General features: G+C 43.4%; 1 protein-coding gene and 1 non-coding gene across 7 annotated transcripts in view; one reads left to right on the top strand and one right to left on the bottom strand.

Moving 5' to 3' along the window:
* The window catches only part of WDR59 (WD repeat domain 59), an 85,954-nt gene extending 66,749 nt beyond the window's left edge, over nt 1-19,205 (top strand). For 2 of the 6 annotated variants that reach the window (XM_060130954.1, XM_060130952.1), the window contains 7 exons: nt 286-367; nt 3,559-3,671; nt 5,233-5,383; nt 5,478-5,550; nt 7,183-7,309; nt 7,469-7,611; nt 18,427-19,205. In XM_060130954.1, the coding sequence (XP_059986937.1) occupies nt 286-367; nt 3,559-3,671; nt 5,233-5,383; nt 5,478-5,550; nt 7,183-7,309; nt 7,469-7,611; nt 18,427-18,662 (925 nt within the window). In that variant the 3' untranslated portion in view covers nt 18,663-19,205. Of the gene's footprint in view, nt 1-285; nt 368-3,558; nt 3,692-5,232; nt 5,384-5,477; nt 5,551-7,182; nt 7,310-7,468; nt 7,612-9,449; nt 9,643-18,072; nt 18,286-18,426 lie in introns of those variants that run through there. The other 4 variants (XR_009537098.1, XM_060130955.1, XM_060130956.1 and 1 more) reach the window with 4 other exon arrangements.
* On the bottom strand, nt 2,800-2,872 carry TRNAR-CCU (transfer RNA arginine (anticodon CCU)). The gene has a single exon. It is a non-coding gene; the product is annotated as a tRNA-Arg (tRNA).
* Nucleotides 19,206-19,446: the final 241 nt, after the last annotated feature.

Raw genomic sequence — 19,446 nt, 5'->3', positions numbered from 1 at the left:
ACTCCCCAGAAAAGCTAGCTGGCAAATTGTTCTTTGAATCTGGCCTCCTTTCCTTACTTCGAAGAGGTAAGCAATTTCACCTTCCCCAGGCCTGAACTCACAGTGTAACATCAGCTATAGGTAAGCTTTTTCTCCATGTTACATAGAAAGGGAGCTTAAGGCCAATATGAATAAAACATTTTGAGTGACAACCAAAGAGGCAGTTTTTACTTTATTTGTTAAACCAGGAGTAATTGATTTAGAAGTCAACTGGAAAGAAACTTTTTAATTCTTCTTCAATTTCAGATTGAATGTGAATGATATTCAAGAAACATGTCAGAAGAATGCCACTTCTGCCTTGCTTGTTGGAAGGAAGGATCTCGTCCAGGTATTTTCCATTCCTTTTGTTGGAGATCTGGATTTTTCTCTTGGAGCAGGTTCCTTTCACTTTATTGTTGTGGTTTAGTGACATTTCAAGGTGTACCTCCTATTTCGTAATTTCTTTCCCATTTTCTTTGCCAAACTGTAGGGCTAGAGCAGCTTTTTAAATCCCTTAGATGTTTTTCTTATTAGTGCTTAGTTGAGGAGGTCCTAAAGCATTTACTAAGTGTTTTTATAACATCCCTTTTCTATTCTAGGGCAGGGTGATTGTTAGTATGTAAATTTGGACGTCTTTATCTTTGCCATTTACACCCTCAGTTCTGTTTTGTTTGTTTTTTACTTTTAAAAATGCTTCATTTCATAAAAGGTTTACCAAGGCATTCCTTAAGATAGAGACACATTCAGTTTTAAAACAAGGTGTAATATTACAAGAATTAAAATTTCCTTCATCTTTGCAGAAACACATCAGTGCTTAAGCAAGTTGCTCCTATATTGGTGAGGTTTTTTGTTTTTTAGTTATTTATTTATTTTTGTTTGTTTGGCGCTGCCACGCGACTTGCGGGATCTTAGTTCCCTGACTAGGGATCGAACCTGGGCCCTCCACAGTGAAAGCGTGGATTCCCAACCACTGGACCACCAGGGAATTCCTGGTGTTTTTTTTTTTTAAACTGTTTTATTGAGATTATAGTCCATAGACCATGCAATTTACACATTTAAGATGTACCATTCAGTGGCTTTTAGTATATTCACAGCATTTTGCAATCATCACCATAAACAATTTTGGAACATTTCCTTTACCCTGTAAAGGCACCCCACACCCCTTGTCACTGCTCAAGCCCCTCTTCCCCCATCCAGCCTTTGCCAACCACTAATCTATGTTCTGTCTCCATTGCATCTTTTATTCTTTAGTATGAGGATTAGATTGAGCAATGGAAACTATGAGCTGCTGTCCTATCTGCTCAGTTTTTTCCTTGTAACCCTCCAAATGACCCAGAGCTGAGGCCTCCCCTTGATTTTTATCTGATTGAAAAATCCCTAAGATTTCCTTTTGTCTCCTAGTAAACACTGTCAAGTCTCTGCTGCAAACCCTTTTAAGTGAAACTTAGAGTCATGGATTTAATCTGTTTCTCTAAGGACCCAGCCACCTAAAACTCTGCAAACACTAAGAAGGCAAAACAGAGTAGTGGAAATAGTGGGGAATTTCTAACAGGAGGCGTCAGCCCGACTCTGCTCCGTAATGGTGTAACACTGGGCCAAGTATTTCCGACTCTCTCAGCCTCTGTATATTGTCAGATGAGACCCAAGAGAATAATTGCCTCATAGGGTTGATGAGAAGATTGGTTCACGTGCTGAAAAAACATTATCTGAGGAAAAATTACTTCCTAAAGTGTTTTTTTTTTTTTCTTTTAAGTTTTTAGGACTTTTATGGCAGGGTTGATTTGGAAGTTCAGGCTAGTCCGAGTGAAGTGGAAAGACCCTTCCCTGGGGTTCAGACATACCTGGGTTTACATCTGGGCTCTGTCCCTTTCATGTTGTGTGATCCTAGGCAGCTACCTAATCATTCTGAACTTCAGTTTCCTCAACTATAAAATAGGAACAGTACTTCTAAGGTCCTTATGAGAACTAAATAAGGTAATATGCATACAGTTTCCATACCTGTATCTGGTAGATGTAAATACCCAGTATGTGGCAAATTATTGCTGCCGTTCTTGCAATTGCAGTCATCATTGTGGTGTGGTCTTCCTTAACGGACTGGAATGGACATCAGTGCAAATGCTTGGAGAATTTTTTGTTGTTGTTCTTTTTGCACATATTGAAGATGATGTGTCTACTGTTTTGCATAAGAGTTACAGGAATAAACCTGTCAACTATTTCTGTTGAAGGCACTTAGGAAACGTGTATTACAAGTGAGGAAATAATGGGCCCAAGTTGTCAGCCAGGGTAGTAAACATCCTTTCCTATCCCAGAAACCTATGAACTTCTTCCAGCAACCATCCAGGTGGTCCATTGATCATAGAAATGAATATTTTTCTTTTGAACCAATACTTGTGGGGGTTATTTAAGTACACTGGAGCCACACGATTTAATTGATTTTTTTTAACATATCTGATGTGTTTCTATACCTGTTTTTCAGTATTTTTATTTGCTTATTCTTTTTTTTCTTCTATTTTAAACTCCTTGATTCAAAGTCTGTATCTTCTTCCTTTCGGGTTTTTCTCAGAGTCTAGTAGTGTTTTCCAGTTGGTGGGCATACAGTGATGTATTGCTAGTAAGAAAGATTTCCCAAAAATAATATTCCATTAAAAAAAATATATATATATTTATTTATTTGGCTGTGCTGGGTCTTAGTTGCGGCGTGTGGGATCTTTTAGTAGCAGCATGCGGGCTGTTTAGTTGCAGCATGTGGGCTCTTAGTTGTGGCACACACGTGGGATCTAGTTCCCTGACCAGGGATCGAACCTGGGCCCCCTGCATTAGGAACGCAGAGTCTTAACTGCTGGACCACCAGGGAAGTCCCCAGTATTCCATTTTTAAAGGTATAGAGGGGAGGGGACTCTGTTGATGGTGTGATGTATTTATATTTAGTGTGTGCTAAATCTTGGATCTAGTAGACACGTCATGGACATTAGTTTCTGCTTGAGGACTCCAAGCCCCGTGAGGTTTCAAGTTTGGGGATATTCCTCAGATTTGATGTCAACCAAAAGAAAGCCGAGTCTGTTTTTTCTTGGCCTATTTTTCTGTAACTTCAGAGAGTATACTGAAACTTTTGTAATGGAAGGTTTTTCATTATTTGGGCAAAGGACAATCTTAAGTGTGATACCGAATGCATTTTTTTCTCCCTGCCAGTTCACTAATGAAGCAGCAGAAAAAGTCACATGAGTCAGTGGTTAAATAGACCATGCAGGGAAGTTGTTGCATGGTGTCATTCCTCTGTCATCTGCTTCATAAAAGCCTTCAAGGCTGGTGTTTCTCAAATGTGCACACAAGTCCCCCGAGAATCTTGCTAAAATGCAAATTCTGCTTCAGTAGGTCTGGAGTGGGGTGTCAGACTCTGCATTTCAGTAAGCTCCCAGCTTTGGCCGCCCCCAGAGTAGCAAGGCTTTAGGCTGTGTGTGGAGGAGGAGGTGGGGTTCTTTCGTGGTTCGCAGTCCTGTGCTCACCAGTCTGAGTGTGGGTATTTCTCTTTGATCTGTGCAGGTTTGGTCGCTGGCTACAGTAGCTACGGATCTTTGCCTTGGTCCGAAGTCTGACCCAGATTTGGAAACACCCTGGGCTCGACATCCATTTGGGCGACAGCTACTGGAGTCCCTGTAGGTTTTGAGAGCTAAAAGTGAGGAAAATGAGTGATGTCAATTTTAGGTCTATAAACACTTTCAGTGTTTTTGTCTAAGAGAAAAGTACAAAGGCCTGAGGCATGAGAAGAGGAAGTGAGACCTTTCCTTTTAGGGCTGCTATAATTTCTGTACAGAACTCACTTCTTAGAGCAGAAGGAATTATACCGTATTTGTCATTTATAACAAGGATTTGGGACTCATGTGTCCTTGAGAGAGTTATGCTTTGGCCCGGAAGTACATCAGTCTGAACACAGGAGTTTGAGTTCTTGAGGTAGAAAGTTTCTTGGGTGCTATAGAATCTCGCCTCTGAGAGCAGGTTAGAGAATTGCACGTCGGCCTTCGTGTTTTCCAAAGGCCACGATGCATTCACCCTGTTAGACAGTTTATGAAAACCCTGAGTTTGTGTTTGATTTATTGCACTGAAATATGGCAAACTGGAAATACAGTGTGGAGAATGATTCACAACCAGGAAAAACCACTTGAGGTTCCAAGACAGGGAGGCCCAGGTCCTGACAGAGAGATGGAAAAGCTCTCCTTCCTTCAGGTGGAGGTTTGCTTTACCTACTTGTTGAGGCCAGACCTGGGACACGTGCTTATGCTTCAGGTTGCTCATGGTGCTTGTTCTACCCACTTCATATGAGGCTCATGAGATGGTGTGAAAACACCTTAAAACTATTAGACGTTGCTTGGTAGGAAAGTATCAAGTCCCTGGGATCTCTACCTCACATTCTGTCTAGCACAGTTGTACTGAAAGGAGCAAAGGGGATGTGAGGACCTAAAAGGTAAAACTATCCCCTGTTGCTCTTACTTAATAGCTCAGACTCATAATGCCACCTCCCGAGTCTGTGACCTGCTCCCCATACTGTGGTGGCACCGTGCTCTCTGAGCACCTCCATGTAGCCTTAGGTCATATGAATGGAGGACATAGAACCCCCCCAGGAAGCAGTGTGATGCCTCCTTGGAGTTGGGGAGGCCGAGAGAGCATGTATGGCCTCACTCAGATGTGAGCTGAGTCTCCTTAATTCTTGCAGAAGCTCCATTCAAGTCTGAGCCCAGGCCTGGTTGCCAGCTAGGAGCTTTCAGATTGGTTATATCTAGGTCATGTGTCATGCTCAGATACATGTTATTCCAAAACAAATTTAGCCAAACTCAAAGTCGATCACGCCCCCGGATCTGCAGAAAGCCCTCGTTCCTGATGGGGGCTTTTGAGGCAGAATCAAGAATTCTCCCTTCCTTTACGGTTTATCACAGGATATAGTTCCCTGTGCTATACAGTGGGACCTTGTGGTTTATCCATTCTATGTAAATGATAATGGAAAAGAGTATGAAAAAGAATGTATATATATGTATAACTGAAGAACTTGGCTGTACAGTAGAAATTGACACAACACTGTAAATCAACTATACTTCAATAATATAAATTTTAAAAAAAATTCTGACATCCTACCCCGATGGCGACAACCCGCCGCTGTCGTGACAGTCATCCTTCCCCCTGCCCTTCTCGTGACTTCTCCTCTCCTGCCCCCTTTCTCTCCAGGCTGGCTCATTACTGCCGGCTCCGGGACGTGCAGACGTTGGCTATGCTCTGCAGTGTGTTTGAAGCCCAGTCTCGGCCGCAGGGGATACCAAACCCCTTCGGGCCTTTTCCCAGCCGCTCATCTAACCTTGTGGTGTCCCACAGTCGATACGTAAGTTGGGGGTTTCCTGGTGTGAGTTTGACTTTTCCCAGAGGTCGCCGTCACGGGGAATGGCACTCTCACACTGCTCCTGTTTGCTCTGCAGCCCAGCTTTACATCCTCTGGTTCCTGCTCGAGTATGTCCGACCCAGGATTCAACACTGGTGGCTGGAACATAGGTTGGTATGGCCTTAGCCCACGCTGGGTTTTTTTGTTTTTTTTTAAACATCTTTATTGGAGTATAATTGCTTTACAGTGGTGTGTTAGTTTCCACGCTGGGTTTTTATACTCTAAATGTGGTGTGCGATTTAATATGTAATCTTTACTGGATGAATACTCTCCGTATTTTTCCTTGTTTCTCATTGCCACACACACACACACACACACACACACACACACACACACACACACACACACACACACACACACACACACACACACACACACACACACACACACACACACACACACACACAGCGCCGCGAAGCTTGCGGGATCTTTGTTATCTTAGTTCCCCGACCAGGGATCGAACCTGGGTCTGCTGCAGTGGAAGCTTGGAGTCTTAACCACTGGACCGCCAGGGAATTCCCCCTCTTTGCCCTTTTTTTAAAAATAATTAATTAATTAATTAATTAATGTATTTATTTATGGCTGCGTTGGGTTTTCGTTGCTGCACGCAGGCTTTCTCTAGTTGCGGCAAGCGGGAGCTACTCTGTTGCGGTGCGCAGGCTTCTCATTGCGGTGGCTTCTCTTGTTGCAGAGCATGGGCTTTAGGTGCACGGGCTTCAGTAGTTGTGGCACACAGGCTCAGTAGTTGTGGCTCATGGGCTTAGTTGCTCTGTGGCATGTGAAATCTTCCCAGACCAGAACTCGGACCCGTGTCCCCTGCATTGGCAGGCGGATTCTTAACCACTGCACCACCAGGGAAGCCCCCCCGCCCATTGCCCTTTAAATTGAGTATGATGGGGATACTGTAGTCAGCAAGGTCTGGGCTTTTCGTGTTTGAACAGGCTGGTTTCTGGTCTCTCTGCCTTTCTGGGTTGCTTTCCATCTTGTAACCTTAAGAAACTGACAGTGGGACTTCCCAGTGTCCCCCCACAAATGCTAACCCTTATCCTTTCTCCTGCACAAGTCCCTTTCCCAATCATCTGCCACTTCCTGTTACCTCCCTCTCCCCACGTACCTCCTTCAAGGTAGAGAAATAAAGCTGAGCCTGGTTCCAGCTGGCCGTAAAGGTCTATTTAACGAGGAAGTATATTTGTGTTTTCTGGGTATTTTAAATTTCTTTTTTAAAATGATCTTAGTTTTGTTGATTACAAAAGTACTATTTGCCCAGTGAAGAAAAAAAAAACAAAAAGCATTAGTGGAGAAAATAGTAATCATTGATTCCCCCACCTAGAAATAACATCTGTTAACATTCCAGAACATTTTCTTCCAATCTTTGTGTGTGTGGGGGGGTCATTCTATATTTATGGTTTTTGTGTTCCATTTTTGATTTTGTCATGAGCATTTTCTCATGTCATTTAAAAAGTTTTTATAAGTAATGCCTGCCTAACAGTCTACATCATCTCTACCATAATTTGCTTGATCATTATGTGTGTACTTAATTATCAAGTTACCTTAATAGTAAACACCTAGACAAAAAGGTAAGGCTAAGAAAGTGTTCTGTTTAGTTCCATTTCTCAGGATCTTCAACTTAGCTTATCTTTCTTCCAGGGAGTAAATTGGACACAAGTGCATTATGAGAGTTTTCAGGTATTTCCCATGCCTTCTCTGATTTTCATCTTCTCTTCTCATTTGATTTTTTTCAGTGGGAAGAGAGACAGAGCACATATCTTCACCCTGGGGAGAGTCCTCACCAGAAGAAATCCGATTTGGGAGTCTGACCTACAGTGATCCTCGTGAGCGAGAGCGTGACCAGCACGATAAAAATAAAAGGTAACAACCTTCGCGGGTGGGAGCTGCAATTTCATGACGCTTAGATTCTCCAAAATCAGGACTCTTAGCACATTATGTGTCATTTGTTATACTAAGTGCTGTTTGGCCTTGAGCTTGTTTCTCTTAAAGGAACTGACCGGAATTTTGAATTTGATCCAGGCTTCTGGACCCCGCCAATACCCAGCAATTTGATGACTTTAAGAAATGCTACGGAGAAATCCTCTACCGCTGGGGTCTGAGGGAGAAACGAGCTGAAGTGCTGAAGTTTGTTTCCTGCCCTCCTGATCCTCACAAAGGAATCGGTGAGTAAGAATTTCTTTCTGTTCCCGTCACTCTCTGAAAAGTCCTATAATTTAATGTGCCCATAACATAATACTTGGAATGAAGTTCCAGTTTCTCATTTATAAGCAGAAATTTCTGAAGCATTTTGAGTCTGTTTCAAGCTTCTGAAAACCCTGGCATTTCATGAGGTGATTACATTTTTATTGTAACAGAAGAAGTTTTCCATACAATCCTCAGATATTGATTGGAAGTAGGGATATTTATTCAGTGATTCAACTAATGTTTATCAAATTCCTCTCAGCCACAGTGCTAGCACACTCACTCCTTCCCGTGGTGGAACTCACAGACCAGTGGGAGAGAAAAATATAATTACAAATTGTGATCAGTATTTATGAGCAAACAAAAGGGGTGTTGGGGCAGGGAAGCAGTGGGGGAGAATCTTAGAAGATGTGTCGAGCTGTATCGGGAAGGCTCTCTGAGGAGCTGAGGTTTGCAGGATGGGGTGGAGCCACAGATGCAGCGAGAGAGCAGCACGAAGGGCATCCCATGCAGAGGGAGCAGGTCCGTGGGAGAAATAACTTGTTCTTCTAAACAAGTGGAGGAAGACCAGTGTGGCTAGAACATAATGAGTGAGAAGAGTGATGTAAAATTAGACTGTAGGATAGTCAGACTTGAGAGTCATGGTGAAGAATTTGGATTATATTCTAAGTCCAATGGTGAACTTCAAAGGACATCAATAGGTAAGTTATATGACTTCCCTGGTGGTCCAGTGCTTAGGACTCTGTGCTTTCACTGCCATGGGCCTGGGTTCGATCCCTGGTCAGGGAACTAAGATCCCGCAAGCCCTGTGGTGAGGCCAAAAAAAAAAGAAAGAAAAGTAAGTGATGTGCTCTTGTTTCCATTATAAGAGGATCCCTTTGGCTGTTATAGGAAGAAAGGGTTGGAGGAGGATAGAAGCAGAGGTAGGAAGGCCATTTGAAGATTCTTAGAATAGTCAGAGAGAGATGGATAGCCTAGTCTCTGGGTGACATCAGTGAAGGTGGAGAGAGATGAGTGGAGTAAAAATGTATTTTAGAGGTAGACTCAATATGACTTACTAACAAGTTGGGTATGGGCTTGAGGAGAAGAGGCAAAGCTTAGATGATTCCCAAGTTTCCAGCTCAAGCAACTGGGTAGATGGTGGTGCCATATTCTGCGATAGAAAAGATTGGAAGAAAATTGAAAACTCAGTTTGGGACAATTGGAAATGTTGGTGAGGTTCAGACTGTAGAAGTCATGCAGGCAGTTGGATATGAGTCTGGAGCTGAAAGGACAGTTCAGGGCTAAAACTAGGAATGTGGGAATCTTCCCCATGTCGGTAGTGTTCAAGCTGTGAGAGTTGAGTGCGTTTACCTGGGAGCTGGGGGGTGGGGAGGAAGAGGATGGGAGGAGCAAATAAGAGAGCCCACTTACTCTGGGCCTTGAGAGAAACCAGGACTTGGGGATTGAGTCTTGGAGGAAGAACCAGAAACAGAGACTTAGAATGAGATATCAGTGAGTTTTGAGGAAAAGCAAGACTGTACTATGAAAGAAGCTGAGAGAAGAGATGTTTTCTAAAGAGTGACATGGGGCTTCCCTGGTGGTGCAGTGGTTGAGAGTCTGCCTGCCGATGCAGGGGACACGGGTTCGTGCCCCGGTCCGGGAGGATCCCACATGCCATGGAGCGGCTGGGCCTGTGAGCCATGGCTGCTGAGCCTGCGCTCCACAACGGGAGAGGCCACAACAGTAAGAGGCCCGCGTACTGGTTAAAAAAAAAGAGTGACATGAAAGACAGATACAAGAGTGGACTGAACACACACTGATTTCCTTTCTCTCCCAGATCCTGCCGAAGTGCCTACATAGAGCTTTTCTGTAAAGACACAACCATGCGAGGAGAAGTAATGTTGGCAGTAAAACTTGGGACCAGGTGGGGCAGATAGGTTAGTGATACCTGATCTCACGGGGAGAAAGCTGAGCCCTGAACTGGCAGGCAGAAAAACAGCAACGTACATGGCAGAACCCCCAGGTGGCTCAGGAATTAGTGGTACCGCGTACCTCTGCAAGTGGCATGAAGGTGAGGTCAAAAACAGGAGTATTGTGTCATGGCTTTCTAGGGTCCCCAGATCCCCACTCCTAGTTTGCAGAGCAGTTACCACCCTTCCTCTCCCCCAGCAGAAAACGGAAGTTCATTCTCCAAAGAAGGTGGACACATTTCCCAATAAAGGGGCCGCCACGTAGCTAGCATACGAATGAGGAAAGACCCAGGAATATAGAGAAGGTCCTAGAAGCTTCCAGAGAGAGAAAACAGGTCACATACAAAGGATAGGAATACGAATAGCATCACACTTCTTGGGAGCGGTGAACTAGATACTGGAACTAGATGACAGCAGTGCAGCAGTGCCTTCCCTGTTCTCAAGAAAATGACCCTCTTAGAATCTCTTAGAATTCTAACCTAGAATTCTGTACCCAAGGTATCCATCAAGTGTAAAAGTAGGCCTTCAGCCTATCCAAGGAGGAGAAATAGATTCAAGCCAGGAAACCAGGGTGTTGGGATGATGGTGAAGGGAGATGTACGTGACAGACCTGAAGACAGACCAGTCCAGGTTGGAGCTTCAGAGCATTGTCTCCAAGAAGAGAAAAAAAAAATCTGTGTATTTCAGTATATATAGTGTATTTCAGTATTCAGTGTATTTACAGAAGATTCAGATGTTTGGAGATGAATTATCAATAAGTATGTAACTAAGCAAACAGGAAAAACAAGACTACCTCTAGGAGGAACAAAATGTGCAAGAAAGAAAGGAAGTCATCATGGTACGTGGCTTGGCTTGAATAATATTTACCTAGAGAAATAATGTGAAAACAGTACTGATCCAACCAACTGATAATAGAACCACATGGGGAAGATGAGGAACAGGTGGTACATGAGTCTGGGGGAGATTGGGGAATGAAAGAGCTTCCACGGGGAAGGTCAAGAGACAGTGCTTAAATATGACAATTAAGAAATAGCTTTATGAACATGTTGTGTAGAGATAGGGAGGTAGGAACAGAAGAAATAGTTAAGAATTTCCTCTAGAGGGTGATGGATGTGGGAGTGGAAGGGAATGCTGCTTTTCATAACACGATACATAGAATAATTTGACCCTTTAAGTTGTGCAAGTATAGTTTCAATTAAAAAAAACAAACCAAACTAATATATAAATACATACATACTAATACATACATTGAATAAAAAGGATTATTTTAATATGGATTATCTTTTTTAAAATTTATTTTTTTTAATTTTTGGTTGTGTTGGGTCTTTGTTGCTGTGCACGGGCTTTCTCTAGTTTTGGCGAGCGGGGGCTACTCTTCGTTGCGGTGCGCAGGCTTCTCATTGTCGTGTCTTCTCTTGTTGCAGAGCACGGGCTTTAGGTGCGCAGGCTTCAGTAGTTATGGCACGTGGGCTCAGTAGTTGTGGCTCGCGGGCTCTAGAGTGCAAGCTCAGTAGTTGTGGCGCACGGGCTTAGTTGCTCCGTGGCATGTGGGATCTTCCCGGGCCGTGGCTCAAACCCGTGTCCTCTGCATTGGCAGGCGGATTCTTAACCACTGCGCCACCAGGGAAGCCCCAAATATGGATTATCTTGGTGCGCGTACGTAAAGAAATGCAGACAGAAAATGCTGTTTGGGTACATATTTTTCAGAGCATCTACATGCATGAAAGTATATCAGGGAGAGATTAATGATGGCCTGGAGCAATTTGTCTTTTAAAATTAGTTTCCAGGAAAATAAATGAATCACAGAGATATGTAACTGATGTGTCAATCCATCAATCAGTTAGACGTATTGACATCTCCTATTATAAAGGTCGTGCTGGGTTCTGTGGGCTGGACAAAGAACTGTAAGGTGTGGTTTGGGGAGGGGGTCATTCAAGAAGTCTATAATCCAATCAGAGAGATGAAACAGAAGCTCATGAAGACTTAAATGATGTTTGAGAATGAATAGTCTGTCCTAATACCATTACAAACAATGCTACAAAATTTCAGAAAGAAGGGGGGAGTGTGGATTGTGGAAGAGTCACAGACAAAAACATTAAGTATTTCATCCTTAAAGTTTTTCCTTTGGAAGAGTCAGACTACCCAAATACAGGAAATAGCAGGTATTGAATATGACAAGGTTGCCAAGTTGGTCTCCTCCTGGTGGAAAACCAGCAGTTTCCTCTCACACTTACCACATCTGCAAGGGTCATCTGCAAGGATCAGCAGCAAGATTTGAGGGATGAAGTTGTTTTCATTTAGGGGATTAGATATTTATAGAAAGGACTCCAGGCTTCATTTATTTTGATGAGATAATGCTAGACAGAGTATTCTTTACAAAAAGAAAAAAGAAAAAAAAAATCTCCATATGCAAGGTGGTTTTCGTCTTTGTTTTTTCTATTGAGGTATGAGGTGCTAGGTCAGAATGGTGGTAGAGAAGGTGCAACCCACCCCCAGTTCCTATCTGCCCACCTGAATTTTATTCAGCAATTTTCTGTTTTGGTTTATTAATTTAATGTCTTATTTACTTGGCTGGGTTTACTTACATTTGTGTAATGTGGTGTTAATTAACACACATAACTCTTCTGTGTGATTAACAAACTAGAATTGTATGACACTAAACCTTTGGAGTTAGCTTCCACCTGGAGGTTCCGTAAAACCTTGGGAATCATAATTTGATCGTTCCATGTACCAGCAGTATTTTTATTGTCCGTATTAGTTTGTCTGTTAGGAACCAAGAATGATCCATTTCGCCTCTACCAGGTTTCACCTGCAAAGCCTGTACCTGTGATTCTGTGCCTCCTTCCCTGAGATCCCCCAAGTTAATCAGTGTTCCAGGGAAAGACACTTGACAGCTTTGTGGTTTTCATCAGTGTCTTACAGTTTTCCGAGTAAAGGTCTTCTACCTCCTTAGGTAGGTTTATTCCTAGGTATTTTATTCTTTTTGATGTGATGGTAAATGGGATTGTTTCCTTAATTTATCTTCCTGATAGTTCATTGTTAGTGTATAGAAATGCAACAGATTTCTGTATATTAATTTTGTATCCTGCAACTTTACTGAATTCGTTGATGAGCTCTATTAGTTTTCTGGTGGTGTCTTTAGGATTTTCTGTGTATGGTATCATGTCATCTGCAAACAGTGACATTTTTGCTTCTTCCTTTCCAATTTGGATTTCTTTTATTTATTTATTTTTCTTGTCTGTTTGCCATGGCTAGGGCTTCCAGTATTATGTTGAATAAAAGTGGCAAGAGTGGTCATCCTTGTCTTGTTCCTGATCTTAGAGGAAATGCTTTCAGCTTTTCACTGTTGAGTATGATGTTAGCTGTGGGTTTGTCATATAAGACCTTTATTATGTTGAGGTATGTTCTCTCTATGCCCACTTTATGGAGAGTTTTTATCATAAATGGATGCTTAATTTTGTCAAAAGCTTTTTCTGCATCTATTGAGATGATCATATGGTTTTTATTCTTCAATTTGTTAATGTGATGTATCACACTGATTGATTTGCTGAAAAATCCTTGCATCCGTGGGATGAATCCACTTGATCAAGGTGTATGATCCTTTTAGCGTATTGTTGGATTCAGTTTGTTAAAATTTTGTTGAGAATTTTTGCATCTGTGTTCATCAGTGATATTGGCCTGTAATTTTCTTTTTTTGTGTGGTATCTTTGTCTGGTTCTGGCATCAGGGTGATGCTGACCTTGTAAATTATGAGTGTTCCTTCCTCTGTGATTTTTTGGAATAGTTTGAGAAGGATAGGTGTTAACCCTTCTCTAAATGTTTGGTAGAATTCACCCATAAAGCCTTCTGGTCCTGGACTCTTGTTTGTTGGGAGTTTTTAAATTACTGATTAAATTTCTTTACTGGTAATTGGTCTGTTCATATTTTCTTTTTCTTTCTGGTTCAGTCTTGGGAGATTGTACATTTCTAAGCGATTTTGAACACATTCCACATCCCTTTGTACCTCCTAAAGTGACAAAAGTTAGCATGTTTACCAGCATCACCCAAAGTGGATGCATACTCTTACCAACTGTTAACTGGTGGTCATGCCATTATGTGCAACAATGAGTGGCAAGAGAGAATATTAAGATTATGCTCAGTGACTTGGTGTTTTTGTATTTTTTCTCTTTGGGAATTTAAATCCATTTAGAAATTGTCTACACCCCTAAAGATTATTTGTTAGTTAAATGAAATATAAGTTCAAGGTCTTAAAGTTAATAAGGATGTTAGAAATTATGTTTAAGTGGCACACTAAAAAGAAACATGATTACTAATGATGTATTGAATTTTTCAGCAAGATGACATTTTAATCATTTTACCCAGATAGAAGTGGAGAATAGTTTATATATACAGTTATCTCAAGTGCCAAAGAACAACCCTTTTAAAAAGACGTGTTATTATCATTCAGTTTACGTGAACACATGGTTTTTACATTTTCATAATTTTAAATGTTGAATCTTTTCAAACCAATAAAACCAGTAAAGGAAACTTAAGAAATATTAACTAATCAGTTTTTAATGAGAACACAAAGCAAAGTCTTACATAATATATACAGTTATGCTTTACAGAACTAGAACAAAAAATTCTTTAATTTGTATGGAAACACAAAAGACCCCACATAGCCAAAGCAATCCTGAGAAAGAAAAATGGAGCTGGAGGAATCAGGCTCCCTAACTTCAGACTGTACTACAAAGCTACAGTAATCAAAACAGTGTGGTACTGGTGCAAAAACAGAACTATAGATCAATGGAACAGGATAGAAAGCCCAGAGATAAACCCATACACCTATGGTCAATTAATCTATGACAGAGGAGGCAAGAATATACAATGGAGAAAAGACAGTCTCTTCAATAACTGGTGCTGGGAAAACTGGACAACTACATGTAAAAGAATGAAATTAGAACACTCTCTAACATCATACTCAAAAATAAACTCATAATGGACCAAAGACCTAAATGTAAGGCCAGACACTGTAAAACTCTTAGAGGAAAACATAGGCAGAACACTCTTTGACATAAATCGCAGCAATATCTTTTTTGATCTGTCTCCTAGAGTAATAAAAATAAAAACAAAAATAAATAAATGGGACCTAATTAAGCTTAAAATCTTCTGCAGAGCAAAGGAAACCATAAACAAAACAAAAAGACAACCCACAAAATGGGAGAAGATGTTTGCAAATGAAGCGACCAATAAGGAATTAATCTCCAAAATATGCAAACAGCTTATGCAGCTCTGTATCAAAAAAACCCCCAGGGCTTCCCTGGTGGCGCAGTGGTTGGGAGTCCGCCTGCCGATGCAGGAGACACGGGTTCGTGCCCCGGCCTGGGAAAATCCCACATGCCGCGGAGTGGCTGGGCCCGTGAGCCATGGCCGCTGAGCCTGCACATCCGGAGGCTGTGCTCCGCAACGGAAGAGGCCACAACAGTGAGAGGCCTGCATACTGCCAAAAAAAAAAAAAAAAAAAAAAAAAAAAACCCCAAACAACCCAATCAAAGAATGGGCAGAAGACCTAAATAGACATTTCTCCAAAGAAAACATACAGATGGCCAAAAAGCACATGAAAAGGTGCTCAACATCACTAATTATCAAAGAAATGCAAATTAAAACTACAATGAGGTATCACCTCACACCAGTCAGAATGGCCATCATCAAAAAAAAGTCTACAAACAATAAATGCTGGAGGGGGTGTGGAGAAAAGGGAACCCTCCTACACTGTTGGTGAGAATGTAAATTGGTGTAACCACTATAGAGGTTCCTTAGCAAACTAAAAATCGAACTACTGTATGATCCAGCAATCCTACCAGGACATATAATCCAGAGAAAAACATACTTTGAAAAGACACATTCATCTCTATGTTCATAGCAGCACTATTCATAATAGCCAAGACATGGAAGCAACTTAAGTGTCCACTGACAGATGAATGGATAAAGAAGATGTGATACGTATATACAATGGAATATTATTCAGCCATAAAATAACAAAATAATGCTATTTGCAGCATCATGGATGAACCTAGAGATTATCATACTAAGTGAAGTAAGCCAGAAAGAGAAAGAGAAATATCATATGCTATCACTCATATGTGGAATCTAATTTTTTTTAAATGATACAAACGAACTTATTTACAAAACAGAAACAGACTTACAGATACTGAAAACAAACTTATGGTTACCAAAGGGGAAACATGACGGGGGAAGGATAAATCAAGACCTTGGGATTAACATACACACATTACTATATATGATAGATAACCAACTAGGACCTACTGTAGAGCACAGAGAACTCTACTCAATATTCTGTGATAACCTATATGAGAAAAGAATCTGAAAATGAATGAATATATGTATAACTGAATCACTTTGCTGTATACTTGAAACTAACACAACATTGTAAGTCAACTATACTCCAAGAAATTTTTTTTTTAAAGTTATGCTTAAAGAAAGAAGACACCTTTTTTCTGGGGGGGTGGGGGGGCTGCGTTTGGTCTTCCTTGCTGTGTGTGGGCTTTCTCTAGTTGCAGTGAGCGGGGGGCTGCTCTTCATTGTGGTGCGTGGGCTTCTCATTGTGGTGGCTTCTCTTGTTGCAGAGCACAGGCTCTAGGTGCACAGGCTTCAGTAGTTGCAGCACGTGGGCTCAGTAGTTGCAGCACGCGGGCTTCAGTAGTCGTGGTGCACGGGCTTAGTTGCTCCATGGCATGTGGGATCTTCCCGGACCAGGGCTCGAATCCGTGACCTCTGCATGGGCAGGTGGAGTCTTAACCACTGCGCCACCAGGGAAGTCCCAAGACATAGCTATTTTTAACCCAAATTTTCAAACCAGTTTATCTCAGGATTTACTTTAACTAGGAACTACCATAAAATTTTTTCCTTAGTTACCATGTATTTAGAGTCTCTATTTGTCCGTTTTTATGACTACGTGTTGTGGTGAAGCAGAGGAGCTGGCTTTGATAGAAGAAAGAAACCAGGACCCTTCCTCTACAGTAGGAGGTGAAAGAAGAGGGAGATGTGACGAATTGAGGGTGTTGAGATGAAGTATCCCCCATTGGAAGGCTTCTGTTTTCTTAGGGAAGGGAGGGAAGAGGCCATCGGGTGAGAGAGAGAGAGGCATGTGGGAGGGGTGTAAGAATATGGCAGAGGTGTGAGGTGGGCACCTGGGAGTCGGGGAGGAAGAGCCTGACCACTGCACACAAGCCAGGAGTCTACCTGGAGGTGCGGGCAGTGAGACGAGCATCCTGACGGTGCGCCTTCCCATGGGAACGCTCCTGGGCTGACGCGGAGGAGGCCAGGGATGGGGCTCATCCAGGTGAAGGTTTTGCCAGGTGGTACCATGAGGGAGAGAGGGGCCAAGGAGTTCAGGATATTTGCAAAAAAGTGACTGTGGGGCTTCCCTGTGGTGCAGTGGTTGAGAGTCCGCCTGCCGATGCAGGGGACACGGGTTCATGCCCTGGTCCGGGAGGATCCCACATGCCACGGAGCGGCTGGGCCCGTGAGCCATGGCCGCTGAGCCTGCGCGTCCGGAGCCTGTGCTCCGCAATGGAAGAAGCCACAACAGTGAGAGGCCCGCGTACCGCAAAAAAAAAAAAAAAAAAAGTGACTATGAAGTGGAACCGTGTGATTCAGGCTGGTCAGAGGGGAAACTACAGCCAGAGAGGGGCTGATCGCATGGAAGTGCAAGTGGACTTTGGATAGAATGAGAGACGGTGGTGGATTAGAGGTGCGAGGACGGTGACCTGGGAGGCCAGGTGTGCAGAGGGTTAGTGGCGTGGATTTTGAAGATGCCAAGGATTGGGGTGGAGGGAAGATTGAGAACCAAGAGCAGAAGTCTTCAGGGCATGGGGTGGTGGGTGTCCAGAATGTCGGTAGATGACAGTAGAGGGAAAGGGGAAAGGCTGGTGAAGCCAGGGAGCAGTAGCCTCAAGAGGAGAGTACGGTCTGGAGGCAGCCATGCGCCACCCTCCCCTCCCACCCCTCCATCTTTAGGATGTAAGACAGAGCCGGCCTTCCCTTCGGAGGAGGCTGAGACACAGCGGGGTTTGGTTAGGGCCAGGTGGTGAGGGGACCGTTCCCAAAAGAGCCTGTAGAGCACGTGGGAAGGTCTGCAGTCGATGCAGCACAGTGGAAGGCGGTCTGGGAGGAGGAAGGATCTCCAGGTAGCAGGGGGTGAGCAAGGGAGCTGGGCGGTTAACGTGGGCCGCCTGGCCCCAGGGCCGTGGCTGAAGCGGACAGGGACTTCGGGGCAGGCGGGGACCAGCGGAGCAGGGCGGTCCTAACCGCTCTCCCCCACGCTGGGGCAGCCCTGTGGTGGCCTGACTCCGTCCATCTTAGGCTGCTGGGTCATTGGCAGGCAGGTAGGGAAGAGATTGTAAGACCAATCAGCTCTTGCCTGAGTGTCGACTGATCCTTCAGTGCTTTCAGACAAATACTTGTTAACTGCCTTCTCTGCATCTGTAGCTGTTGGGGTGGAAGAGGAATGAGATGGAGCCTCGACTGCTGCAGACACTGGGGTTTCCACCCAGGGCCTCGGGGAGCAAGGCGCCTGCTGCACCCTCTGCCCGCACCCTTCCACCGTGGTGATGACAGCAGCTCCTTAGTGAGGTTGTAGAAGAAGGGGTTCTGCCATTAAAAAAAATAAAATTGAACAGCAGGGGTCTAATAGGATCCTACAGAATCTGTGACGAGAAAAAAGGATCTGTAGGATCCTACAGATCCCCAGATGAGTACCTCGTTATTGCTCACAATGCCTGGTCCCCTTTGCAGAACTGAACTCACCATGTCTCTTTTTCGGCCATCTCCACCCTTCTCCAGAGTTCGGTGTGTACTGCAGCCACTGCCGGAGTGAGGTCAGGGGCACGCAGTGCGCCATCTGCAAAGGCTTCACGTTCCAGTGTGCCATCTGCCACGTGGCCGTGCGAGGGTCGTCCAACTTCTGCCTGACCTGTGGGCATGGGGGACACACCAGCCACATGATGGAGTGGTTTCGGACCCAGGAGGTGTGTCCCACCGGGTGTGGGTGCCACTGCCTGCTTGAAAGCACTTTCTGAACTGACAGCCCGTGGGAGTTGTGGGAAATCCCAGAGAACCCGTCATTGCCGGTTGACAAGCTCTCTGCCAGGAGAGAGACTCCAGAACCCACCCCTAACTAGACAGGGATGTGCTCTCCTCAGAGGCTGACGCGGTGCCAGCTCTTCATGAGCCTTTGCTTCTCTTTTGTTGGCTGTTGGTGGCATGGATGTCGGTGGAGGAGGACACGGGCAGGTGGAAGTTTTCTTGGAGAAAAGCACCTGCCTCCAGAGCCGTGTTTACCTTTAAGACGACAGCATCCTTTCTGATGCCATCAGAGAGATCAAGGTTGGTTGCAAAGGACAGTCTCCTGAGCCAAAGGACCGTGGACAAATGGGCCTGTGACATAAGTTTATGCATTTATGACCTGATGGACTGTGGCCTTTTAAAATATACTTAAGTTATAAATATGTAATGTACTTAAGGATCCTTAAGATGTATTTTTCTGTTTGTTATTTCTCTTCCAGCTATTCTCCCTTGGCTAATAAAATTCTAGTCATCGCTTGAAAAACAAAGAGATGAGGTTGAACGATATTTTAGTGAATGGTGTTTTATTCTGCTTCTAATTGAAATTAACTCTTTGGCGTAGGACCAAAGTCAGCGCTCACATTTTCAAAGGAAATGCTGATTTGCTTTTGTCATCCAGCAGGAGAAAATAGAATTTGACATTTAAGGTTCCTCCCAACCCCAAGAGTTTTTTTTTTAATCATTTCTTTTAACAAAGGAAAATGAAATTACATGGCAGCATTGCTGTGAGAGCCTCCC

Source organism: Lagenorhynchus albirostris, chromosome 19, assembly GCF_949774975.1.
Source record: "Lagenorhynchus albirostris chromosome 19, mLagAlb1.1, whole genome shotgun sequence".
In the NCBI taxonomy this organism is placed as follows: Eukaryota; Metazoa; Chordata; class Mammalia; order Artiodactyla; family Delphinidae; genus Lagenorhynchus; species Lagenorhynchus albirostris.
The sequence above is the reverse complement of the archived record's forward strand: the minus strand, read 5'-3'. Positions and strand labels throughout refer to the sequence as shown.